The following is a 26,116-nucleotide window of genomic DNA, read 5'->3' on the forward strand; positions in this document are numbered from 1 at the left end:
TTCTTGTGTTGTTTGTGAGATATTTTATGAAAAACACGAAAAAGTTAATTTAAAAAGAGCCAATTTTACTATAAAGTAGCAAATACCTAACCTGTTATTAAAGCATTTGATTTTTCATTTGAATGGGTGTATCAGTGGTGTAGATCTGGTTGGTAACAGCGATAATATTTCTTCAATCAGTTTGAAATCTTTGTTATTGGAGATTTTTACCTTTACTGTTTGCATGGTTATGAATTACAGTGATCCAATAAGATGTGTCTTAAATTACCCTAAAACTTTTTTGAATTGTGCAGAGATATTCAGCCTGCAGTGCAGTGTCTTACCTGACTGAAAAATAACAGAACGTTTTTTTCCCCAACCTTATTTCAAATTCAATTCATTGAATATATAACGCATAAAGACGAAGAGGAATTAGTTCTGCCTGCTAGCAAGTGACTCAAGAATAACCCAGGTTTTTTTTTCTCTTCTATTGAGACTAAAATAACCTATAGAAAACAATGCAAGACGGGAGTTAGAGCTGCAAATACCTGCCTGACTTTATTGTCTCTATAGTGCCTGAAAGCATAAACTGTGTCTGACAGCTGTGCTAAAAGTAAATCAAAAGTTAAATCTGGCTCACCCAGTAGTCTTTCTCTTTCTCTTCTTGCAATCAACAAATATTAATCCATCCAGATCATCCAAGCATTATTGTATTTCATCAAATAGAATTAAAATGTCAATGTATTGGTCAAAACAATCCCCAGGCAAAAAAAGAAAAGATAGAATATCACAGTATGTTTAATTTTTGCACATTGTGAGCAATATCCCTGTAGGAACTGCTTGTAATAAATACAAACTGTTGCGGATAATTAGCCATCTCAGCACTTAAAAAGATTTAAAAAGTGTGACAATCAACCAGACACGCTAGTTGCCCTCCACAGCATGATATCACTAATGTCTGTTTTAGTGAGACTACCAGTTGAAAACCATCAAAGGAAGGAAAACAATATAAACTTTGATCTATCCAAAAATTAAATCCTGGCGCCGTGCTCAAGCTGCAGCTGAGGCTACCACAACAATAAATGTAGCTCGATGCATAACCTAGAAAATAACCAGCAGCTTCTAAAGCCCTGCCTCATTCACACTCTCAACTTTCCCTCTCTTTCTCTCAGCCCATAGTCAAGCCTGAATTCCAAATAGAGTCCATAACGACAGAAATAGAGCAGCTTAAGACACACACACAAAAGCTTCCTCTTTTGAGACACAGTTTGGCACAGCTAATCAGACTGCCTTCCTCAGTGTGCAACTCTTTCACTCAACACCTGAAACGCTTCTATCTTTCTCAACTCTGTTCTTTCAAAGTATAGTTTTCCGTATCTCTTCTCCCATTATCTTTTATTTCCTTCCTCTTCCTTAAAGCCTTCAGAGAGAACTTTTGTTTAAACTAGGGCTGGGGGATTTATCAAATATACTCGAGGTAACGCTGCCGGAAGCTTTAAGTCCACAGTAAAAACATCAACTCTTTCGGCCACACAAAATATAAGCACCATGTGTCCTGCTTTGATTTATTTAATTAAAACGATATATTTTCATTCTTTTATCATTTTATGATAAAAGTACTTTATTTAACTTATGTATAACTGTATTTTATTAAATTTTATTGTAACAGTAGTTCATTTAACTTTATTATATGACATTTAACTTTTTTTAACTGCATTTCATTGAAGTAGATGCATTCAATCATTTTGAAACAGGGAAAAAATGAGAAAAATAGATCAGGAGAAAGGGTAAAAGTGGAATAGGAGGTGAAAGGAGATGAAACTGAGGAAAGAGGTGAAAAGGTGAGCGTCACAAATATCACAGCGCTGATGGAATCCCTGCTTGTCGAGGTGAGTGTGTGTAACACACAACTGTCAGTCAAGTCAGTCAAGTCACCTCGAATGGCTGTCAGTAGTTGCCATGGTTACCATCCCCATTTCGCTGTTATCGTATGGCTCTCCCTGATGAGCAAACGCACAGAGGTGTGTCCTCCAGTGTGTGTGTGTGTGTGTGTGTGTGTGTAGGAGAGAACCAGGCGTTTGACATAATTACAGAGTTGTCATATCAGTTAAAGATGCCACCTCACCGTCTCTCTGTCTGTCTGTCTTTTGTCCCTTTCTGTCATATTTTTGACTTCCTTCTCTCCCCTTCAATTAAGCGTCTCATAAGGAGATTGAGAAAGCAAATGAGCACGACAGAGCGTGTGTGTGTGTGTGTGTGTTTCCTGCCCATCTGGTGTCATATTTCACTTCCTGTAGCTGTGATTGACAGCTGTCAGAGGTGATGCGTCAGAGGCACAGCCACGATGGCAGAGAACTGTACTGGTATAGGTTGCCCCCAGGGAAGAGGATGCATGGTTTGACAGCAGCGCAGAAACTTTGATCAGATTTGAGATCAGTGCTATCATATCTGGCGATGATTTCTTCAGTATTTTGTTGATGCCCGAGATGTATTTTGCTTCTATATGTGCTTATGTGAGTGAGTTGCACTGTAGAGCTAAGTGTTTAAATATAGGAGTAAAGCTGACTAAAACTGTACATGAATGGTAATTCCCTTTGCAGATAAAATCATAAAAAAAAATAGTCTGGCAGTTGTTAGAGATGTTGATTTATTTGCCCCAGTTTAATGTCCAGCTCATTTCAAGGACTTTTCTCTTTAGCCTTTGTTTAACGGTACATTATTACGATATCTTCCACTGTCACCTTGTTTGTTGTTGTGTGAAATTATTGAACCGCTCCTCTACTGCCATCTCTTCATATTTGGCACAAACGTCCGCTTAGACTCAAAGATGATCTGATTAGAATTTGGTGGTCAAAGGTCACAGTGACCTTGACACGTCACTATGACAACATTTCACGCAAATGTCTTGTATGGTGATGACATTTTATATCCAAAACGTCAAAGGTAAACGTGACTCTGACATCCTGATGATCTGCACGGACACTTTTCTAATCATTAATTAACTTCATAACTCAGGAACATAAGACGAGACATTTTGCCAGATGCTGAATTTTTGACAATAATCTCGAATCTCGGAAACTGTGGTGATTGTATAGATCCTCTGTGCTACTGTGGGAAGATGTTTGTTAAAGATTTACGTTTTGCTAAAAAAAAACAAAAAACAAACACTCAACGCCTTTTAGTAAATTCCTTTTAAGTCTTCATTACATATGTGAGTGTGGACAGGCATGAATGTAAACTGCAACTTGACAGTCTGGCGGAGCCACACAACCGCAGGTTGGTAATTCTAGTTAATTAAATGTGTTGTATCTGCTGTGTTGTTGCATCTTGTCTGCCAGAAAAATGAATGAGAAGATGAGAAGCTCATCTGTAAAGTTGCAAGTCTAGAGGAACCAACAGGGTCACACTGGAGTGCATTGAATTGAATGGTTTTTAGTTGCTAATCCAGCACTAACATAATTTGTAAGACAGAAATATTAGACTACAACTACACTTTGTCTTATTTCACCATCACTCTGTTATACTTTGCCTGGAATTAGAACCCATCAAGATCACCTTAAACTTTGAGTTCTTACAAAATCAAAAGACACTGAAACGCTATTCTTAGAAAAATTACATTGAAATGCATTAAATATAGACCAAACCATACTTATTTTACATCACAAAAAAATCCCTGCACATTATAAATTAATCTGAAAGGTGAAAACTGCTTGAAGTAAAATGTAGGTATTTATGTCTTTGACATTTTAATCACCTAATGGGGTTTCTTTGTGCTTTGCATCATGCGTGGTCTCAGTTCTTTCTTACTAATTGCCTTAAAAGCTGTGTAGGTGAACGCTTGAAAAGGGCTCTACTGTGTGACGTGTCCTTTGGCAGATTTTTCAGTCTTTTTCTTATTCATTTATCACAGCATCATCAAATACGTATACTGCCCAGAATCTGTGATTGATGAGCATTCTTTCAAGGCTAGTTAAGACAGTCTTATATACATTTAATTATTTGCATGGTGACAGATTAGATGTAAGATAAAGAAAAAGAGTAATTAAGTGATTCACTTAGACTTAAGTGTTTGTAAGGAAAGATGAGAAAGAGAGGCTGCATCTAGCAAAGCTGAAAGCCTTGGGAAATCTATTGAAAAATCTAGACACAAGAACTTCACTTTGCCATTAACAGCAGGACTCCTTTGCTTATCCCCAAAGCAGATTTTTCTGACTTTACTTTGCTGAGTTTTCTTTTCTATTAAGAAATCCATTGTACTGTCATTTATTTGGCTAAAAAGACCTCAATTCAAAATGACACATTATTTTTATTAAGATTAAACTCTGTGCTAAATATACTACCTCACTCTTTTAGCGTGGCACGTTTATCCCCGCAGACCTCTCTGTGACTCGGATGGCAGCTTTTAGCTTTCCGCTGCCTGCCTCTGGATGAAAAGAGGGAAGGAGCGAGAGAAAAAGAGAGAGAGCCATGACTCATTCACGTTATCCTCTGAAGTGGAAATCCTAAAAATGTGTCTTACTCACACACTCGTAAAACGCACGTACACACAGCTCGTGCGCAGGGGGAGCCCAGGAGCCCATTTGGAGTGCCACCATGTGTGATGTGCTTTGAGCAGCAGCCAGTCAGAGAGTGCAGAGCCTCAAATCTTATCTCAGAGGGAGAAAGTGTGTTTTAACTAGGGTCCCTAACTGTACCTCCAGCTGTGGAGGTACAGAGTGGGAAATGACTCCCAGCTGACAGCAGTTTTGTGTTTGTATTTTTGAGCGTTTAGGTGTGCATTCATTTTTTGAAGTCCAGGTTTATTCAGGTGGTGTTAGACGGGGAAAGTAGTTTGTGAATTCAGACCACATAGCTCGGCCCCTTCAGATCTGACAACAGATGGACTGGAAAGATTATTTTGTAGATGCTAGATAATGGCATAGTTAAAGTAGGGCTGGGCAATATGTTGATATTATATCAATATCGTAATATGAGACTAGATGTTTTCCTAGGTTTTAAATATTGTCATATCTAAAGTGTTGCCCTCCTGGTTTTAAAGGCTACCCACAGTAAAGTATAGGGCTGTAGTTAACGATTATTGTTGATTAATTTGCCATTTATTTTATCCATGAATCAATTGTTAATGATGAAAAATGTTAAATCTCTCATAGTCAAAGGTGATGGTTTTGTTTTGTTAATCCAAACCAAAAAGATATTCTATATAAAACAGAGAAAAGAAGGAAATTTGAATGAGAGGCTGAAAATTGCATTTTTTGCTATATTTGAGTGTAAATTTGCTCAAATGATTGAACAGTTACTCTAAATTGTTGGCAATTATTTTCCTGCTGATTCTCCAATTGATTCATTGAGTTGCTGACTCAAGAAAGTACTTGGCAGATGAATTGGTATTAAAAATATTAAAAATATTTGCTGTTAAAGCAGTAGTTAATAGTGCATTTGTTGGGGATTGTTTCCAGCATATTAATTAGGTCTGAATGATATGGAAAAATAATCTAATTGTGATTTTTTTAAAAAACTGGATTTCAATGTGCAATATTTAAAAAAAATCTTCTGTATTACGCACAATACAAAAAGAATACATTTTCTATGGTATGACCAACACATTGGCTTATATACTGTACTACACTCCTCTTTCACTGCAAGTATCAAAGCTTGTATGTAGCATTGTACAAGTTGTTTTCTTTTATCTACTTCCATTTGTATGTCACATGTAGAGCAAAGGGCAGTGTGCGTGTGTGTTCATGTGTTTGGTCTTTTAATGGCCTTTTTTTAACAATAAGAAAAAATATTGTGAGCCTTATCTTTTTGAATCCACATGATTTCAGTGGCAACAGCATCTCCCACCAGTTGGACTGATAAAGAAATGTTTGATAAAGATAATGGCAAGTTACATAAGTTTTCCAGACCACTTTGTTAAAAAATGTAACATACATTCACTTATAGTTTTTCAGCACAATAATCCACTTGGTCCTGCCCTGTTATGAAAAATAATACACTTTGTGGAGGCTTTTTATATTATTTGTTTTTTTGGCAACACAGCTCGTTGTTTCTTAATGTCAAAAATTGGAGATTGTTTCACATCGTCACATTATGTTCTCAGGCCCTTATTTCTGCAAGTAGGGCTGGGTATTATTAGAAAGATTATGTTCCAAGTACCATTGCCATTACCTCCAAAGTGATGCCAATAAAGTATTTATTTTGATACCCTTAATGTAAGTAGTGTTATGTGTAGTTTGTCCATACTTTTGAACATTTCGGTAGCTGAACTGCCACCTTCATCAGTACACTGCGTCAACTTCACTGCACCACAGATTGTACGGATTGTAGCTGCTGCTGGAGTGTGAGCTCTTTGCTAAGGACAGTTGTTGAGAGTCCACCCGTACACATGCAGTAACAGGGCTAACTGTTAGCGTCACATGGCTAAGGTTACCTCAGGATTATTTAGGTGTCTTCAAAACACAGTGTGAATTTGTTGGAACTGTCGAACGGCTCAGGGTTGGATGTTCATTTTTACTTGGTAGACATCAGACTGATGGTCCTTCAGCACGTTGTCTAACCTGTGTAACAGCAGCTACAAAAAGTTTGCTGATCGGGTATGGAGTTGAGGGTGGCTGGGGATGAAACCCTGGCACATATAAGATTGAATACAGGCATTGTTTCAACTAGAAAAAAAGAAAATTTGTTTTCATGGGCAAGTGATTAAATTAGCCATAAAACCACTACATTACTACGCATGAATCTCCAAATAGCTGACCAAAGAGAAATGTCTTTCTTTTTAGCTTATTCCATCTAATCATTCCAACCACCAATAATGGGAGAAAGAACAAAAAAAAATTGGCTTTGTACTGACGCAGAACCTTCTGTCATCAGCCAGGCTTTGCTTTAAAGCATGTAAACAGGAGTGTGCAAGAAAGGCAAACATCTTAGCTGGATTATTGCGTCCATTTGTGTTTTTCTCACTGAGCACCGGCAACACAATAGGCAAATATACACACGTAACTTGAGTCTGTTGTGTTGTGTGCGTCCTCAACCAAATGCTACAAATAAATGCTAAGTGATAAGTGATGACAAATCATCGAGCAAAGTGCCTTGACATATCCAGGATTTGATTTAAGTGTTGCTACAATTTAAAGCTGAGCAGGTGAGTGACCTGATGAGCAAGTCTGCGAACAAGCAGGAGGGACTGAGTGGATACTGGAGGTGTTTTTATTTTGAGAACAAACACAAGACAGTGTGACAGAGAGAAATATTGTGTTGATGAGTTAACACACAAAAAGAGAGATAAAAACAGCTGAAAGTGAATTGAAAGAAGGGAACTCCTACAGATAGAGAGGCTGTTAGTGGAAACCAGCTTGCAGCCTCTCCAACTAGTGATGGTTTTGGAGCTTTGTCTTACAGCCTTCCACAATCCCCACGATTTAAAGGATGGCAGGAAGCATTACCCACATTTTCATTCCCCCTCTGCAACCAGGAAACATCAGGGCACCTTAAATAGATGAAAGGAAGTAGATTGGAGAGTAGATCCTTATTCTTATCAAGGCCCTTAACACGCTAGAGTGATTTAACCTCACTGACAAGTTAGTGATCCCAATCTCTTCTCTCCTCTCAAGGTGCCATCATCATCAGCATTGTTCATCTCATTACTCACAAATCAGAATTAATGATAAAATCCTATGCCACTTTCAAACCAGACCATTAAGATTCCCCCAGCCCTCCTTCTCACTCTTTTTGGGGGACATAAATTCTTCACAATTTTCTTACTGTCCGTCTTGGGTGAAACTCAATGGTTGTTGAGACAGAAAGCTGACCAATAATTCACTCTAAGAATTATGATCTTAGATTTAGTGTTTTTCAAGCATGAAATGAGGAGCCATAAAAATCTGAATAGCCATAAATAAAGAGTTTGAATAAAAGTTAAATGACATTTTCATGACCTTAAGATAGTGTTAGTGGTGAAGGTATTTGCAAGGTTTTTGTCGACGTCGGTAGGGCTCTGAATGTTGGTGCTCCTTTGAAAACAAGTGTTTTTTTTTAAAGTTTAAATGCTATGGACATGGAGCCCATGTTAGTCACGTAGTTCAGTTTCTCTTCTCATTAAGTTAAACCAACTCTTTTCTGCTCACTGCGGGAGTTAAGATGAAGTAAGGTGCCGTGGAGAGAGGCTCATGCTCTTTTTTTTTTAAAGAGACAACTGGTTCCTACGTTTTTCAGATGCTTATCTGCTACTTTTAACATCTTACTAATGTCGTATGAATTGTAATGTTTGTATTTTTTTTTTTTTTACTTCTGTAAAGTACCTTTGAATTTCTTGAAATGCTCTAGTCTTGCTCTCAATACTTTCCAACATCCCTACCCAACCCCACCCTACCCACGCCTCTGTATTGTGGCTAATGCTATCATATATCCAGTATTTTAGAAATATTTTGTATTTTGACACCACAGTTGAGCGTTTCACAGAGAGGCTGTAAACAAAGTGTGATGGTAACGTGCAGACCATTGGCTGACAGAGCACATATGTGTTAAAATGAATTCACCACCACAACTGAATGACAAATGTTTTTTCTTCTCACCAAGGGAACTATGTTTCTGACAACATTCCCCTTTGTGTCTCCACAGAAACCTGCTGGACAGGGACACCTTCTCCAAATCAGACCCAAGTAAGATCCAACACCCCTTTGTTTGTCTGTCACCCATGGTGTACAAGTTTGTGTCAGTGCATAATTGTTGGTTGTAGAATAGCCATAAATCACTAGGAAAAAGGTAAAGATAAAAAGAAGGGCATGCAGCAAGAAGAAAGAAAATAAAGGTATAAATAAGTAAAGAACACAATGGAAAATGCCAAAATAAGGAGACAAAATGGAGCGTAAGGAAGAAATGCATTAGTTAGAAGGTCTTTTGCCATATGTAGTCGTGAGTCACTCTTTATGTGTGGAAGTGTTTGTTTTTTTTCTCTAAATGCTTGAGCTTAGCTGGAGGCGGGTCTGACTAATGCATGGACTAAAAAGCTTTTCCATATAGATTCACACAATAGGTGCCAATTCTCCTCTTTTTTCCCAGCAGTTAAAATCATTATAATAATTACATTAGTGCCATGCAAGTGAGTTAAAGAGATAGCTTGACAATGGAAAATAAGCTTATTCACTTTCTTGAGCTTATTCAAGAATTTGACGAGAAGATCAATACCATTCTGCTGTATGCCAAAGCTGTTGGCTTGAGACTCGTCTGCCAAGAGACTTTACTTACTTGACATCTGAAAACTTGGCTTAAATTCAATTGAGAAAATAATAAACAAATGAATCAACACTGAAAAGAATTATTATTTGCAGCCCTAATATCCAGCTCACATTCCAGTGTATTTCCCAAAATATGTAACTAGTTATGTCAGTCTTAAGATGTAATGTATAACATTTCTACATTAAAATATCTAAAAACAAACAGAGGGACGTTTTATATTTTCTCAAATTGCATACTTGTAGTATGGCAAGAAGAGCTTGCTGTTAAGGTTTGTTTGGTTTGCAAGTTAATGTTACTTTTGGCTGTTTTATTAGAATTAAATGACGTAGTGTCAAGATAAAATAAAATCATCATCATAATCAAAGATTGTATTAGTCATCTTGAAGTGTGTGTGAATTTGGGATTATGATATCAGGATGACCAATACATACACAAGCACACACATACACTTACTGTTTTTGCAAACATAGTATGTCAGCACATTTACAGTAGCACGGGATAAAAATGACTCAAGGTGATGATGATGACAGTGATGAACACGATGAAGAAGATGACAGTGATTTACATGATGATGATGATGAGGAGGAAACTCAGACTTCACCCATTCATTTAGGCGTGCTCTTGTGCTGAGTAGCACTTGTGATTATGCTGAGCACGACGACTTCAGTCTCTTGATATGAACCAGCCTGACAGGGGAAAAGGGCAAGGAGGGAGAAAAAACGTCTGTGATACTGAAATATAGAGATACCTTAGATCTGACACTTGCAGGTAAAAATACCTTTAAAATGTGAAGATCAGTGATCCAAAGACAAGACCAACACTCTCTGGTACAAGTGGAAAAAAGTCAGAAAGCCCTTCTTTATACATAAAAGCCACAAAAGCATGGAGAAGTTATCTATCATAATATTGGTTTAAATCTATCTGTTCCTTAAAAATATCACCTGTGTCTATCAGACCCCAGAAATATGAAAAAAGATTTTGTGTGTGTGTGTGTGTGTGTGTGTGTGTGTGTGTGTGTGTGTGTGTGTGTGTGTGTGTGTGTGTGTGTGTGTGTGTGTGTGTGTGCATGCACATTGACATATGCTTCTGTCACTTATCTGAGAAGAACATCAAAGCCTTCCAGAAATGAAGTGTATGATGTGTGAGCTCAGTAATTTTCCTCTCAGTGAATTGTCTCGTTTGGGGAAAATTGCTTAATGGCCTGAAATGATGTCTTTCACCATCCAAAGACGGGGAATATGTTTGGGCTTCATGAATAAAACTATTAGGTGCTTTGATGTAGTTTTGTTATTTCTAATTCATCCAATCACGGCTTATTAGGCATATTCTGATGGATCCAATAAACACCATAACATTTGAGTTTTTTGTTTTTTTTTGTTATTTACGTATCTGCTTAATGTTACCACAGTTTAGAAATATGTCTATTGGGTCCAGTACATACATATTTTAGGAAAAGAAATGCATATCAGCATGGCTTTTTAGCATGTATTTTTAATGTTATGTTATGTGTCTTCACAGTTTGTGTTCTCTACACACAAGGCATGGGCAACAAGGAGTGGAGAGAGGTAAGAACATTTTTTTTATGTATGCATATTTTTAGGTCAAATGTAAGAGAAATTTAGTGAACAAAATAAAACAAATGTGCCTCTTAAGATTAGCTAAGCTACAATCATAGCGAACTGCAGAGGTGGGAGAGATAGCTGGGTGACAGCGAGTTGGATTACTGACAGTGGCAGCAAGTGGCACCCGTCACCTCACTGCCGAGTTGACAGTAAGTCGAGGGAATCGTCTCGAAACTGCCAACAGAGTGCCATTATGGTGCCACTCAGCTCGGCAGCGACATGGCAGGTGCCTGAAGGGTACTTTGCCGATTGTTACATACAATCTAAATTAATGTGAAAATCATTTGTTGAGGTGAAACATTACATATACCCACTTAAATCAAATTCATAAATTGAAACGTTTACCTGTTGACACTTTGAATGTTTCCAACTTTGTTCAACTGAATTTTACATTCATAAACAAAATGAAACAAGTAAATTATTGTCATTTTTACCCACACCAGTGACCTTTGTTTCAGCATAAGTGAAGGGTAAACTTGTCCAAACTACAAGTGCCTTGAAAAGTTCATGTCAGGCCCTGGCATCACCAGTCTTCATTAAAAAATGTATGAAATACACACTCCAATGTTGAAGAAACAAAAAAAGCACAGTGGAAACTTCCACAGAGAGTTCTCAACCTACTCCTGTAACATAATCCACTTCTCGACAGTCTTTACATAAACTCTGTATGTCTCTGTTATTATTTGGCTACATGTTGTACAACAAGAGGCCATAGCTGTGCAGGCCCCTCTGTGACGTTGCACTTCAGTTTCAGTTTTGAGCTGAATGCCAATATCAACATGCACCCCGCAGAGCACTGTTTGAAACTAATGTACTACAAGAACGGTTGTCTTTTGATGACCCTTTTCAGTATTTCTACCTTTGTTTTTGGCACCAAACCTTGGTGTTTTTTCAATAACACATCGCGCTTTCACCCAGTGGCATTTGAGCCTCAGAAACTGGGTTTTTTCACTGAACCTGGGTGTTTTTTAACGACACGTTGCAACATTAACCAGCAATGTTTGAGCTATGGTAGCCTGGTGTCTTCCACTGACTCATCTCTGCTTTTCCAGCGACTTTTGTGCTACCATACGCAGGTATTTCAAGCCAAAGCGTGATCTTTTGCCGAACCATAACCAAGTAGCTTTTGTGCCTAAACCTTAACACATCTTAACCACGGCCTTGTTCAGAACATTAAGTTTAAACGTGTCCACTACAAAGTGATGTATAAATGTAACATATCAAAGTTTTGCAGAAACATTAAAAGCAAACATTTTTTTTGGCAGTTGGGTTGATTAACAAAATCCACTGTCTTTGTTTGGCATATTAGCATGCTAACACTTGCCAAGTAGGGTTAAAGTGCAACTGAAGCTGATTAGTTTTTATACAGTTGTAGAGCTGACAGTCAGGCTGTTATAGAAACTGAAGATAATTTCTAATTGATTGCCAACAATATGTATGTTTGTAATATATATGTCACACAATTGAAAACAATAGTGTTATTGAAGTTCCAGACAATTGTATTAATTTATGTGAACCAGTTATGTTAAGTAACCCCACTTTGTTTGTGACACAACCAGTATCTACACCTTATGAGCATGTGTGCAGTCATATATAACTGTACGGCAGTTTTCAGTGCATTTCATAATGATGAATATTCATAAATTTAAATGAGGGGGCAAATCTTGCAGCCCCAATCTTTTCCAGTTATTCATAGTTCTGAGCAGCCCATCTTCCACATGCATTATTAATAGGCTAAGTTAAATGCCAAACCTGGGACCTATTTGACCCCCATTGACATGGTACTTTAGCTGCTTTGCATTCATTAAACTAAAGCTGTACATCACCTTCTGTAGCCACCAGGTTCTCCACTGATGTGTCACCTGTGGAGTAAACCGGCTGGTGATTAGTTATTCACATGGGGCGCTGCAACTTCACAACGTGCTTGTAAAAACTGCATTTTGTGTCGAAGAGAAATTTTACAAGCAGCAAAAACATAAAAATGACAGACGATGATGATCTCACATCAAATGGGCATATTCATAAATTATGTAGATTTGGATCATCAAACTGACTCTTTTTTGTGGTCCAACATCTTGAAGAGCAGAAACATTACAGAGTTTATGTGAAATGTATCCTCATCTGTCTTTTATCTTCTTTTCTTTGTGTAGTTTGGGAGAACAGAGGTGATAGACAATACGCTAAACCCAGATTTTGTGAGGAAATTCATTTTGGACTACTTCTTTGAAGAGCGACAAAACATCCGATTTGACTTGTAAGTAATAACCACACCTCTGTGTGTGTGTGTGTGTGTGTGTGTGTGTGTGTGTGTGTGTGTGTGTGTGTGTGTGTGTGTGTGTGTGTGTGTGTAACTGCGTCTTCATGGTATTAATATCTGCTGAGATTGATACTTGTTCTGGCATCAGACATTGTAAATGTCAAATGGCATTTAAGGTTTAAAAGCAGATCTTTGGTTTACTCAGTGTTAGAAGCTTCTCTGAGAAAGCATCATTTTCACATTATTAGTTCCTAATAATACAAACTAGGCTTTCATTACACCTTGGAGAAGCCATAGTTACCTCCTGTAGATGAGAAAATTATGTGATAGTATGATTAAATCTGACTTTTGTGCTTTGATTTTTCTCTCTTAACCGTTCAGTTGGTGTACAACACAGTTCACTCCTCTCAATATTTGTAACTTGAGAGAATGTTGAGTAGATTGCATAATGTGTTTGCCACTTGATTAATATTCGTTCATGCCACCTAATATTATCTTATTACAAAACAATTACAGGAGCAAGGGCTTAATTTATTACAAACAGTGTACTGAAGAAAATGGGATAGATTTAAAATTAAATTATTTAGTAATTTAGAGCAGATTAAAATATTGTTTTCAGATGAAGTACTGCATATTATTCAAGTTTGTTTTTTTCCCCCTAAAGTTATACGGAGACAAATCTTCCTCTTTTACCTCGACAACTACCAGACAGTAATTGATTGCATCAGAGTATTTAACTTAAATGCATTGCTATGCTCAATGTATTGGTTGAAAGAAACTTTCAAAGCAGTATTGGTATTGGTCCAGTAATACTTTTACTGCTGATTTTTTGGCAGATTGTGGAATTGGCATGCCTTACACTAAGTACATCCTCCAAATTAGTTAAGTAATACAGCACTTAACTGAATAAACTGCAAATTGTGTCGAGTTGCAAAGTATCAACAGTGAGCCTGAAGGCCTGAAGGACATTTTAGGATCTGTGAGCACTTTGTGATGAGTGTATATTTTGGAAAAGGCAATCTGCTTTGTCATTTGTTTGGCCCTTAAGCTTCTCTGTATTTTTGTCTAATATATAGTGTTAGAATGAAGGATGTTCATATTAAATGTGGCCATGTTTCAATAATTAGGTGAACATATAGAGAAGTAATTCCTGTGTGAGCAAAACTATAAGGTTTCCATTCTGAATAATCTGTTTCCAACAGTTTTTATTCTTCCATGCCACCAATAAACAAGGCTGGAGGCATTATGTTTTCGGGTTGGCCATCCGTCTGTCTTCCCACACTTGTGAACGCCATGTGGGAATGTCTTTGAATTAAGCACAAACATCTACTTGGACTCAAGGATGAGCTGATTAGATTTTGGTGGTCATACTTCAAAAACCAAGGTCAATGTGACCTTGTCTGTCTTATTCTTGTGAACATGATACCCCAAGAACACCACAGAATTTCTTTAAATTTGGCACAAACATACTAGTGGACTCCAGAAAGAACTGTTCGGATTTTGGTGGACAAAGGTCAAGGTCATGTTGACCATACATTTGTCTCATTCTTGTGAATGTGATATCTTAAAAATACCTTGAGGGAATTTCTTCAAATTTGACACAAACATTCACTTACACTCCACAATGAGCTGCTTAGATTTTGGCGGTCAAAGGTCAAGGTCTCAAAGACATCATTAAACATGTTTTTGGCCATAACTTAAGAATTCATGCACTCAAATTTCCCAGAATAGGATGTGGTGATTGAATTCTATATCCAGGGGTTCAAAGGTCAACTGGGACATCATAATGTTCTCCACCACTTCACAATGTCATATCTCAGGAACAGTGGGGGAGTTATTTGGTCGGATACTGAATTGGTGACACTAACTTTAACTAACTGTTCTGCAAGATGATGTCAACAATAGGTCCTCTTTAAAAATACACACCAGTATTAGTATGGGCATGTATCTATGTTATAACTCTCATCGTAAGGTTGAACCTCTGCGTCTCCTTTACTTTATACACTGTATATGCATATGTTTTAAGCTTTGTGACTGCGTTTCACACTTCATTCGTGTTTGTTTGCATAGAGGCATAAGATGTTATCTTTTGGAGACAGTTGGTCTTCAGCTTTATTAAGCCACCAGACTGTCTGTAGGTGAGGGGATTCTCTTTCTCAATTTGCTCTCAGATCACATTTCTCATTGAATTATTGAGGGGATTTCAGTGGCTTTATTTTATTAGATGGAGACTAATTATATTATAATCTGTGAACTAGGGAGCCACGTCGGCAGCCCAACTGGAATCTGAAAGTTTGAGTCTGTGAGGAGGAGGTAATGTTTTTGCATGCATCATGTGTGATTTTGCGTGGTGTGTGTGTGGGTGGAGGTATTTCCATAAAGACATAGGGGCTTTAGCATTGGTCTAATTGCAAACGATATTCTATGTTGAGGATGTAGTTTTTAACTTTAATAAAAAAAACAAAACAACTTATGACATATTTACATAAATATTATTTATGTAAACATATTTACTGAAAATGACGATTTACTTGAGACGGATAATTTGTGAAAAGCTCTTCCTTTTTGTTGTGTTTCTAAGGGACATTGTGCTTCTAAGGGCACTCAGCTGTCAGTTAGTGGTTGGCCGTCAGTGAGCGTCTGTGGCCCTAGTTTTTGGGGAGTGTGGGACCCCAAAAATGCCACAGACGCTCACCAACCTTTTGCACTAGTTGGCCTGTTTCTGCTTTTTCTCGTCTGATTTAGCATGTTGAATCACTGTTGGACCTGTTAAAGCCCGTCTGTGAGTGAAATCAATCTGATTCACAGTTGAGCTCAGTGTGAAACAACAGATAACAAAGCTTTTTTATGAGGTAAAATTATTTGTTTTAGCCACTGACATCTTAGTTAGAAATGCTTCACAGTTGTTTGTGTTTTGGTCACTAACGCACTGTAAATATCCTTTTTTTTTCAACATGTGGTTGTTCTGTAAATGTGCTAATCGTCCATCTAAAGTCTCGAATCCTTCCTGTCAGTGTTGCGCTTTCCCTTTTTGAATGATAAATGCAGACTACCGCTGGTTGCAGCTGTTGGGAGTTATTGCCTCTCACACAGGCGTAGAACATGCGTGCTGGTTGGCTGTTGGCTGTAGTCCTTGCAGGGTGTACAAGTGCAACTTTTTGGCTTCAACACAAGCAAAGGTGATGCACTAGTTTGTTGATGTTGGTGTGGTATGTCTGGGCCTTAAAGGAATTTCATTCAGTCTACAGCTGCTAAAGGAGAACAACCAATCAGAGCCAAGGAGTCATTATGCAGTTGCCAGTTATGTCAGTTACAGCTCGTGAACTGCAGTCAATCTGTCAACTCCTCACCCCCTGCCCCTCAAAATGCCAATTTCTCATCTCAAACATTTCAGAAACATATTTTAGTGTACTGTTTAGGTGTAAAATGAGATTTGTGACCTAGCTGCCATGTTGAACAGTCAAGCCACAACAAAGCACTGCCCACTGGCACAAACATTTTACACCTGAACAGTACACTAAAATATGTTTCTGATATCATTTGAGTCAAGAAAAAGGCAATGCAGTAACAGAATCTTGCTGTATGTCTGATCAGCGCAGACTGGCTTGACATTTGACAGCAGTTCACAAGCAGTTATTGACATGATTGACAGTTGCATTAGAGACTCCTCAGCTCTGACTGGTCATTTCGGATTCATTGGATTTTTTGCAAATGCTATAAGAGGCGGAGAAAAGGAGGAGAAGAAATGTGATTATTTCACAGATGATCTCTCATGTACTACTGTGTGTACAGAGTGACTGTTTCAACTAATGTAAGTTATATTATATAAGTTACAGCTTTAAATAATCTAATAATCTAATGATCTAATGATCTGTGTCATAATGTCCGTTTCTAGGGAAAATAAACAAACTTTGCTGCTCTACTCTTTGATTTAGCGATCCATCTTTGTCACATGTGGCTTTTCTTTACTCATTTACCTCGTGTCTCATGTCTGTCTATCACCTCTCCTACAATGTGCTAATTACTGTAAAATGAACAGCAGGAAGTCTTCATTTCCCACTAGTTATCCATACATGTGCTGGTTTTCCAGTATTTCAGCTGGATGGTCCGTCAAAACACATACTCATCATCTCACAAGAGTCCTGTCACCGGGCCACGTGGACAGACCCACTCCAAGACGAGCAACTCTGATGTGTGCCTCTTGTGTGCGCATTCCCACATACTGTGTGTGGCCATGGTGACTGCCGTTTGTGCTTGCGTGTGCACGTGCTTTTGGCTATGTGAGCGATGGTAACCATAACAACCAGGGTTCCAGGGGATGGTGGGTGTGATATAGGAGCAGACAAGTTTCCTTCAGGGAAAGAGAAGCATTTAACCTTTCATATCTACTCTGCCTGTTGCATTTGTGTACCCCGCCATGTTACGACCCCGTGTTCATTACCTCACAGAAATAGACTGGGACAATTTTTTTTTTCTTTTTTTTTTTTTAACCTGAAATGAATGAAGACTTTCAGTTGTGTATTTTGTTTTGTAACCTTACTACTTGTTCTGTTATTTAACCATATGAACCCCACCTTGATAAAAATCCATGCTTTAGTCTTTTTTTTTAAGCTTTTTTTTGAGCAGGATTGGTCCTTTGGCCTCCCTCTGAATCACTTCTAGTTGCTGCTAATAGACCTGTTTGGATGCTTGAACTGTGACTGTGGAGCACTTGATAGTGTTTTTTTTATACCCCACTCTCTCTGCAAGGGTTATTGTGTTTTTGCCATTTGGACTCCATCCTCCTGGAACTCACTCCTCCCTCTGCTAGATCAGATGACTGTATATTAGTTGAGTTTATTCTTCTCTGAAAACTTGTAAATTTGTTTAAAGCCCTATTTGTATAGGACTAGTATTGCAAAGAAATTAGCCCCAGATGCCCGTGTTTCCTGAGGGGCATTTGCATACTAAGAGAAGTCTGTATTTTATTTGGATTTACTGACATTATTACCCCAAATATGATAGACATAAGAGTAAATGTCAGATTCCACATTATGAAACAACAACAGACAACTTGTCTGACAGCTGTAGATAGCTGCCACTGCCAGCCTGCAAGGGTAACACAGTCTGAAATGATAGCAGATGAAAGAATGTTTGCTCCCTCGGGACAATGAGGATGAGATGTGTGTGGAAAAAAACAGAACTGTAACAGAGCAGAGGTTGTAAAATACTATGATGTGTCTTCTGAATATGAATAACGAGACTGCACTGTGTGCAATAGAGCTCCCTGCAAGTCTGTACCTCCACTGATAGTATGTATGTGTGGATCTCAAAACAGTGTGAAATATATTAAGTAGAAAAGTTGTAGTACTAATACTGCTAATATTATTATCAGTAATTATTCTGAAAGGGAAACAGATATTCATGTTCCCCAGAGGATGAATTGTAAATCTTCGACATTTTACCTAGCACCATTATCAGGTCAGAACGTCACTCTGTCCAATAGTTTGGTTTATTACCAAATACCTGCAAAACTAATGACATTCCCATTAGCCTCATCGATGGGGTCATACATTTTTTTTTAATTTAATTTTCATACACACATACTTTTTGCACTCACAGTGAAACAAGATGTCTCAAATGATAAGTCTCTCCAAAAACAACGATCATATGGGTTGACTGTGCAAGGCAGTTATTACAACCTATGTTTGCACTTATTTTATTGCGGCACCCTTTAGTGGCCATAGTAACTATGATGGGAGCAGAGGAGGAAGTGAGGTGATGTAGTATAAAAAGGGACAAAGTTTGTGTAATGTTATATGAAGATGGAAGGAGTCCCTGTCGAGTGGGCTGAAAGGGTTAATGGGTCAAACAAGCACAGGACTTTCCCTCAGTGCACCAGTGTTCCTGGCCCAAAGTCAAAACTGACTTAATAACAATGCAGCATAGTACGCTAGTTTGTGTGACACTGTGCTAATGACATATGTGACATCTGATTTACATCACATCATGTTATTAACAAAATAACCTATTAAAAGCCAAAACATGTTGTTTTTTTTAAACCTAACCACCTAGTTTCCAGCAGCATGGTGCAGTGGTCCTGACAGCAGGAGGGTTTTGGGATTGAACCCAGGCATGGGGCGCTCCTGTTTACAGTTTGCACGTTCTACGCTAAAAGTGCAAGTTTTCTCTGGTTTTATCCAGCTCTCTCCTATAGTCCAAAAACCGTGCAGCTTAGGTCAGGAGGTTAAAGAAAGTGAATGGAACAAACCAATTTTGTCGCCTAAACCTAATTATAAAGTTTTATAGCGAAACTGCAAACGTTTCAGAACATTACAGATGTGTTTAAAACGGCAACCATTTTATGTCGTTTCGGTCAGTTGAAATCAACCTTTTCTGTTTAGGTATGAGAAAGTATTGCAAGTTGATATTGACAGCAGGTGATCTGTGTGATTTAAATGTTTGTTTTTTGTTAAACCAAGAAAAGAGATCAAAATGAATGATTTAAATTAAACTTAGAAAAAAATAGAACAGATTACTTTATGAATGAGATGTATAGTATGTCCCTCTGAGTCAGTATGGCCACATCGACATTGATGATTAGATATCATGTGATTGTGTTTAATCATTTTAAATACTCAGTCATGCCCATCCCTCTCTCTCTCTCTCTCTCTCTCTCTCTCTTTCTCTCTCTCTCTCACACACACGCACACACACACACACAGGATGTACATTATCCTGGTCATTCTTGTAAAGTAACTAAATTACCCCTCATCATTCCCGTCCCTCCAAAATATTACCCAGCAAAGGCCAATCCATTTCTAGTGGCGGGTGAAATGACCTGAGCTGTGAAATGACCTCAGATTGCTGAGTGAATGGTTCGTCTGATTGCTTCTCATTCTTTAGAGTAGCCTCTGCGGTGGAGGGCCCATTTATGGACACATTTTTCTCTCTGCGAGTATTGTATGTATGAGAGACCTGCAGGTGGAATCGGGGAATAAAAAGTGTGAATTTATTTTTACGCACACCTCAAAAAAATAACATGATAGCCCACTGAAACTCACACTAATGAGCAGAGATGGAAACACACAGGAGAACAGATGCTTTTTTACTCACTAGCACCATATGTCTCTTCATTTCTTACACATGTATGTATGACTGCCAATTAGTCCATTTAGTGTCAGTTAGAAGGGAGATTGTGATGCTGGAAAATAATATACCTGAAGTCTGTGGTTAGATCCTCGGTGACAAGCTGCTCGGCCCCGTACTGATTTACTCTGTCTGTAATCCTTGTTGTATTCCCAGCTCAGCGCCTGTCACTCTCCATCATTCTCTAATGCACTGACTCTCGCTTTCTTTTTCTACAGGTATGATGTTGACTCCAAGAGCGCAAACCTGTCAAAACATGTGAGTACTTCAACTTAATTACGTGTGTTTTTGTGCTCACATTGAGGTGTGTATGTTTGCTTTTATTTTTGTCCCTTCACACTCCTGCTGATTTCATTCGGTGGGTGTGAGTGTTTGTGTGAGCATGATTGCTGTCCTTGTTATTACCTCCCATTAGCCTCATTTTCAGCCACATAACAGCAATTTGGTCATTACAATGAGTGTGTTTATCATCTGCTTTAATAGCACATTCCCTGAACAGCCTGTAGTTCATTTAGAAATGAAGTTATTACTGATTTTCCTGTCCAACCTCATTTCCTCATTGATAGCAGTGATTAGCATAACGGTAATTAGGAACAACAACGTGAACTGATCTTTGCCAGAAATAGCTGCGTGCTGACTGCTGCACCATGGGGATTGTAGTTCAAACCAGCCAAGGTTGTAGTCTTTTTTTTACTAGGTAATGTTTGGAGTGGTTCACTAGCCATGTGAGCCAGTTTTTATTTCACACGTTCTGTTTGTTTTTGACCACTAAACCAAATGAGATACAGGTTAACTTGTGAGCTAAACAGGTGCTGGTAGGAGGGTTTTGTCACCTTCAGGTCGAGCAAGGCTACCTGTTTCCTGGCTGCTGGTAGGGCTGGCTACTTGAACTGTTAATTAACATATTGGGTGGGTGGAAGATGCAGACATAAAATACAATGAAAGTACTTTAATTTAATCACATGTAAAACATGCAATATTTATTTTATGTAAAAAAAAAAATTAAATAAAACTGTCAAATTCCACCCACTTGAACAGACGGTCCTGAAAAACAGCCAAAACTCAGGGAAAATTTGACTTATTTCAATAATTAAAGTTGCAAAATGAAAGTGTCATCTTGTTAGCCTATCATTTCGGGCTGATGCGATCATTTCTTTCAAAGCTGTTATCTGCAGATACCAATGACATGCCAATATTATTGTGCATCCATACTTTTTGATTGTGACTTCCTCTGTGATAACAAATGTGTTATTTTTTAAAAAGCTGCAAGGGTGACATAGTTGACTAAAAAACACTTCTGCTCCACTCCTCTTTTGTAATCACACATTAACTTCTCTGCTTGTGTGCCTGCTTGTGTGTGTCTGCTCGTATTGGAGTGATGCTAGGCTTTCATCAAAATAAAATAGAAAAGAAAATGGACCAGACACAGTAACTATTGCAACAGATATGTGCTGCACTGGACCTCACTGGAAAGCTGACGGAGCAGCTGTAGTGCTTCTTGGCTGGTCTCCAGGCTTCAGGGCGCCTTGCAGGACTTACGGCTCTTTTCTAAACCCGGTGTTCTCACCTATAGATTTAATGTGAATCACTATTCAGTGGTACATTTGTAATGGTTACATATGTAAGGTTGCACCGATAAACTGGTTTCAAGGTGTGGTGTGGTACGAAAATTGACTTTCATCATACCCTGTACATTTGCTTCTCCATGGTATTGAACGAAATGCAACTGAACTGAGAAACTCATCTTTACTTAAGTTAATTTCAAAAGTGAGACTTTTTTTTATGGTATCAAGTTTCAATTATAGCAATAAAATGTTAACTTAAAAAAAAGCCCTTTATATATGTTCCTTCAAGTCTTTGAACCCTGAGCAAATTGGCTTGGTTTCTTTCAAAAACGTAGGAAGAAGGCAATAAGCAATGAAGGAAGAAATTACCTAAAGAAAACAGAACAAGAAAAAACAAACAAAGAAACAACCTGGAAAAGGTGTTTAAAAATTAAAATAAATCTGCAACAAATTTCTAAATATGTAATAATGATCATTATTATCATTACTATCATTACTATCATTCTGCTATAAGAATAAGAATTCTGCTATACTGTGACACTGCTTTGGTACTCAACCCTAGCTGCTGGCAGTAGCTTCATACTTTACTAAAATCAGATAAGTTTATTTACTAAAATGACTGACATTTCCTTCAAGGCATGGCACTGTTATCTAATAATAACAGGACAAATGACTGTTTAAATGTACAACTTTCATCCATTTACTGAGCTGTATGCGTGTTTTGTGTCTGTGTTTGTCTGTAATCCTGTGTACTCATCTGTTTTCATGAAATCAGCTTTTCAATGATATCTGAGACACGTTTGGGCAGGTGTTTGCTGTGCTAACGATCAATACTGACCAGGACTGTCAATGTCCAATGGAGGAAAGTTATAGCAACTATAAAAATGATGGAAGGCAATGGGAAATAATAACAGCTGTCTTTTTTACTCATAAACTCTGGCCGTTATCTGGAAATTTGCATTTATAGCTCTAGTGTTCATAATAGCCATGGGCTGTCATGCTTCACTTGCTTCCTCTATTCACCAGTATTTGGCCACCACCTGGAAGAGAATCGCTATGACTGCACATATACAATGTGTCTATGAAAGTCATTTCAAGTTACAGTCGTTTGACTTTTGTGTCCCTGTCTGCCTCTTAGTGGAGCTGCCGACAGTGACTCATGCGCTGCCCTGAGGTGACACACTCCAGCCCTTAGCTCTTATCAGTGTTTGCTCTTCAGTGTCCAACCTAGTTAGTCTGCCTACAAATCATGTGACATAGACACACTGTCACATGACTTTGTTTGTGTCATTAACAAATGAAAAGAGGCAGGGGTTACTGGAAGAAAGTTACAGGAGATGGGAAATTAATGACTTGAGGCTCTGCACATGAGTTTTTTTTATACTTAAACATGTTTCAATCAAATTTCAGAAGCCTAAAATGCTATTAAGACAATTAAATAGTAGACTTTCCTTTGTGCATGTGATTTTTTTTGTTTATAAAATTGGTTTTTCTATGGATATGAATGTAATTCACATCCATTGAACAGCACTCAGATATGTTTTGTGTCCAAGGGCAATAATAATGTTGTAATGCTAATGTTCATCTGCTATCCAAGGAGGATAAACGACGACTACTATAGACTAACAAAACAATATATAAGCTGAGTAAGTGAATGATATGATGAAACATGACTCATACTGTATGCTCTCATTCAACAGTGCTTTATGTTACTGGAATATAGCAAAAAATAATAATAATGATAATAATGCCCTAAGAAGGGCCTTCTGGTTGGCAACATTAAAGAAGTATTTCACTGCTGGAAAGATGGTCTTTTAATAAAATGGTGCTGTCTTTGTAGTAGAGTGACACAAAAACTTATGAAATTGGTGCTACATGACCAGTAACAATAGAGAAAAAGGACTATGGCATTTGCTTTTGCTTAAGAGGTAGAGAACCTACAACTACCAGAATGCACTGCGCCGCACCGGACCAATTAACATTCCCACTGGTGGATGACGTAATGCGAACTTGTCCAGTATGACACAAAAAACAATATGGTGCCCAAAACAATCTTGAATTACAGTTACAGTTACAACATGCACTCATATTTCTGAAAACAATTCTTGCATCACAGTCAAACAGTGCAGTTAAATATGTTTCTGAAGACATTTTAGGCGAAATAGGCTATGCAGTAACAGAATTTTTGTTCATATTTGTATTTTTAGCCTCCACATGGTGCCAGAAATTCTTGTAAATAGCCAAACAATGCACTAAAATATGTTTCTAAAGATGTTTTAGGCAAGAAATAGGTGAAACAGTAACATGATCTTGGTTTATGTTTTATCAGTGCTGCCTGCTTGTATTGCTTGGTCTGAGTTTAACAGAGAGAGAAAGAGGCAGCTCTCTGTCTTGATCCACGCCTGTAGTCTTTGTGTCTGTGGTGTCAGGCATATGAAAATAGGAAAGTACAATCTGTAGTTCGAGCAACAGCCCATGAGCCAGCAAAATTGGATTTGAGCTGAGAGATGAGCTGAGAGATCTGGACGCTGGTTAGATGGAGGGAAATTTACCACAGTACATTTACACATAATACCCTTACAGACTACAGACCGACTACAAAAGGCCTGTTTCCCCAGTTGTTTTTTTTTGTGTGACTGTGACATTTCTAACTGCACTAAGCCAATAGCTACCCTGATATTGGGATAAAATGATATCTATTTTTCTCTGGCATTTTGTCATAGAGCTATTACATGACCTTAGGGGAATAGATGTAATTGAGGCCCTCTGTAGAGGCACAGGATACAAGGTTGTATTTTCTTCACTTTTCTAACAGTCTCATATACAGGTAACTGTCCAAAAGGATGGAGAATCACAGGAAGTGGATTTTATTAAGCTGTTACAGCATACTGCTGTGCAGTATCACAAGGTGGCATCTGACTAAATGATGCATTGTCAAAGGTTTCATGTTTAAATGTTTTTAGACAACAAAGAATCTTAAGTAGAACAACACTGCTTGCATTACTACTTTGCAAAGCATATTGTCTTTTTAAAATAAAGGATTTCTTATGCTCAATACACTGTCAAAGATTTGAATCTGGCAAGAGATGGTTAATATATCTCAGAGAAATCTGGAAGGCTTTCAAGCTCTTGCTTTTTACCAAGTCAGTCTCAAAGCTCCTAACTAGCATGAAGGTTGAAATCATCTGGTTTAAAGATCTGGTTCATTTACTTCAGGGTAGAATTGTGACATTTGCAAACAGTATCAAGGAAAGGTTGATCTCAAGGTACAAGTGGGTCTTGTTTTCAAAAAATTGTACAGCAAAAAATCTCCAAATCTTTTATGCTACCTCTTGATGTTGCAGGTAACATGAGCTTATAAATCATTATGACTACTTGCAATGTTGCTGCAAAGCTTTATCATGATCTTTATCTGCTATTGTATCTCCAGCAAGTCATAGTGAGCTTTTCTTTTATGTAAGATTTTAGAGTTTCAGTTTTGAAATGGCTGAATGATAGCTATCAAATGCACTGCTGGTATTTATTTGTAAGTACATTTATGAAACTAAGTGTAGATAAATTGAATACTACGGTGAAAAGCACTCCAAGTCTCTCAAAATAAATTTAGTCCCTCAGTTTTCCGTTACGATTTTTCTCCCCTCATTTGTCGCTTTGTTGTCATCCCTCTTTTGCCTTCCTCATCTCTCTTTCTTGTCTTTCCTTCTGACCACAGCAGTTTGTCATCTTTTCTGGTTTTTTCATTTCCATACCCTGCTTCTCTCACTTTCTCCCTATCTCAATTTCTCCATTTCTCATTTCCCCTCCTCCTTCCCTCACTTTCTTGTAATCAATAATCTCATACAAGAAGAGACAGGCATGTTGGCTCGGAGGCAGCGTACCAGTATTGATGCAGGTCTCAGGGGGCGGGAAGGCCAGAGAGCCAATCCATTAGATGGTGTTTCAACATGGGAGCTGGAGGCTGCAGGCACACCTGGGAACCGGGTGAGAAATAGTGTGGAACATAGAGGGACAGGTCGAGAGAGTGAGGGAGAGAAAATACGCTGTCCTGTTTATGATATCACACTTATTTCCATTTCTGTATGCAGATAGATAGGACACCAGATTATTCTATTTTGAACACATTTTAGATATGCTTTGAAAATCAAAGGGCAGATCAAACATCTGTAGAAATTGTACCACCTTTTATTAAGGGTTCGTAAAGCCTATTTACCATTGGACAAAAATCCCACTAACTTCCAACAACATCTAGTGTTTGTCTTTAGTTGGAAAGGTTACGATCAGCATTCACTCGTGGAGCGAATGATTCTGCAGCTGTTACGGTTTTTATCGGC

General features: G+C 38.0%; 1 protein-coding gene across 1 annotated transcript in view; it reads left to right on the forward strand.

Annotated features, from left to right (window-relative positions):
• Positions 1–26,116, forward strand: part of LOC121961191 (copine-8) — a 104,359-nt gene that overhangs the window by 20,427 nt on the left and 57,816 nt on the right. The window contains exons 2-5 of the mRNA XM_042511078.2: positions 8,596–8,636; positions 10,732–10,778; positions 12,986–13,089; positions 20,439–20,478. Coding sequence (XP_042367012.1) covers positions 8,596–8,636; positions 10,732–10,778; positions 12,986–13,089; positions 20,439–20,478 — 232 coding nt within the window. The remainder of the gene's footprint in view (positions 1–8,595; positions 8,637–10,731; positions 10,779–12,985; positions 13,090–20,438; positions 20,479–26,116) is intronic.

The sequence above is a fragment of the Plectropomus leopardus genome, chromosome 22, assembly GCF_026936395.1.
Source record: "Plectropomus leopardus strain MGB_pleo_1.0 chromosome 22, ASM2693639v1, whole genome shotgun sequence".
Classification (NCBI taxonomy): Eukaryota; Metazoa; Chordata; class Actinopteri; order Perciformes; family Serranidae; genus Plectropomus; species Plectropomus leopardus.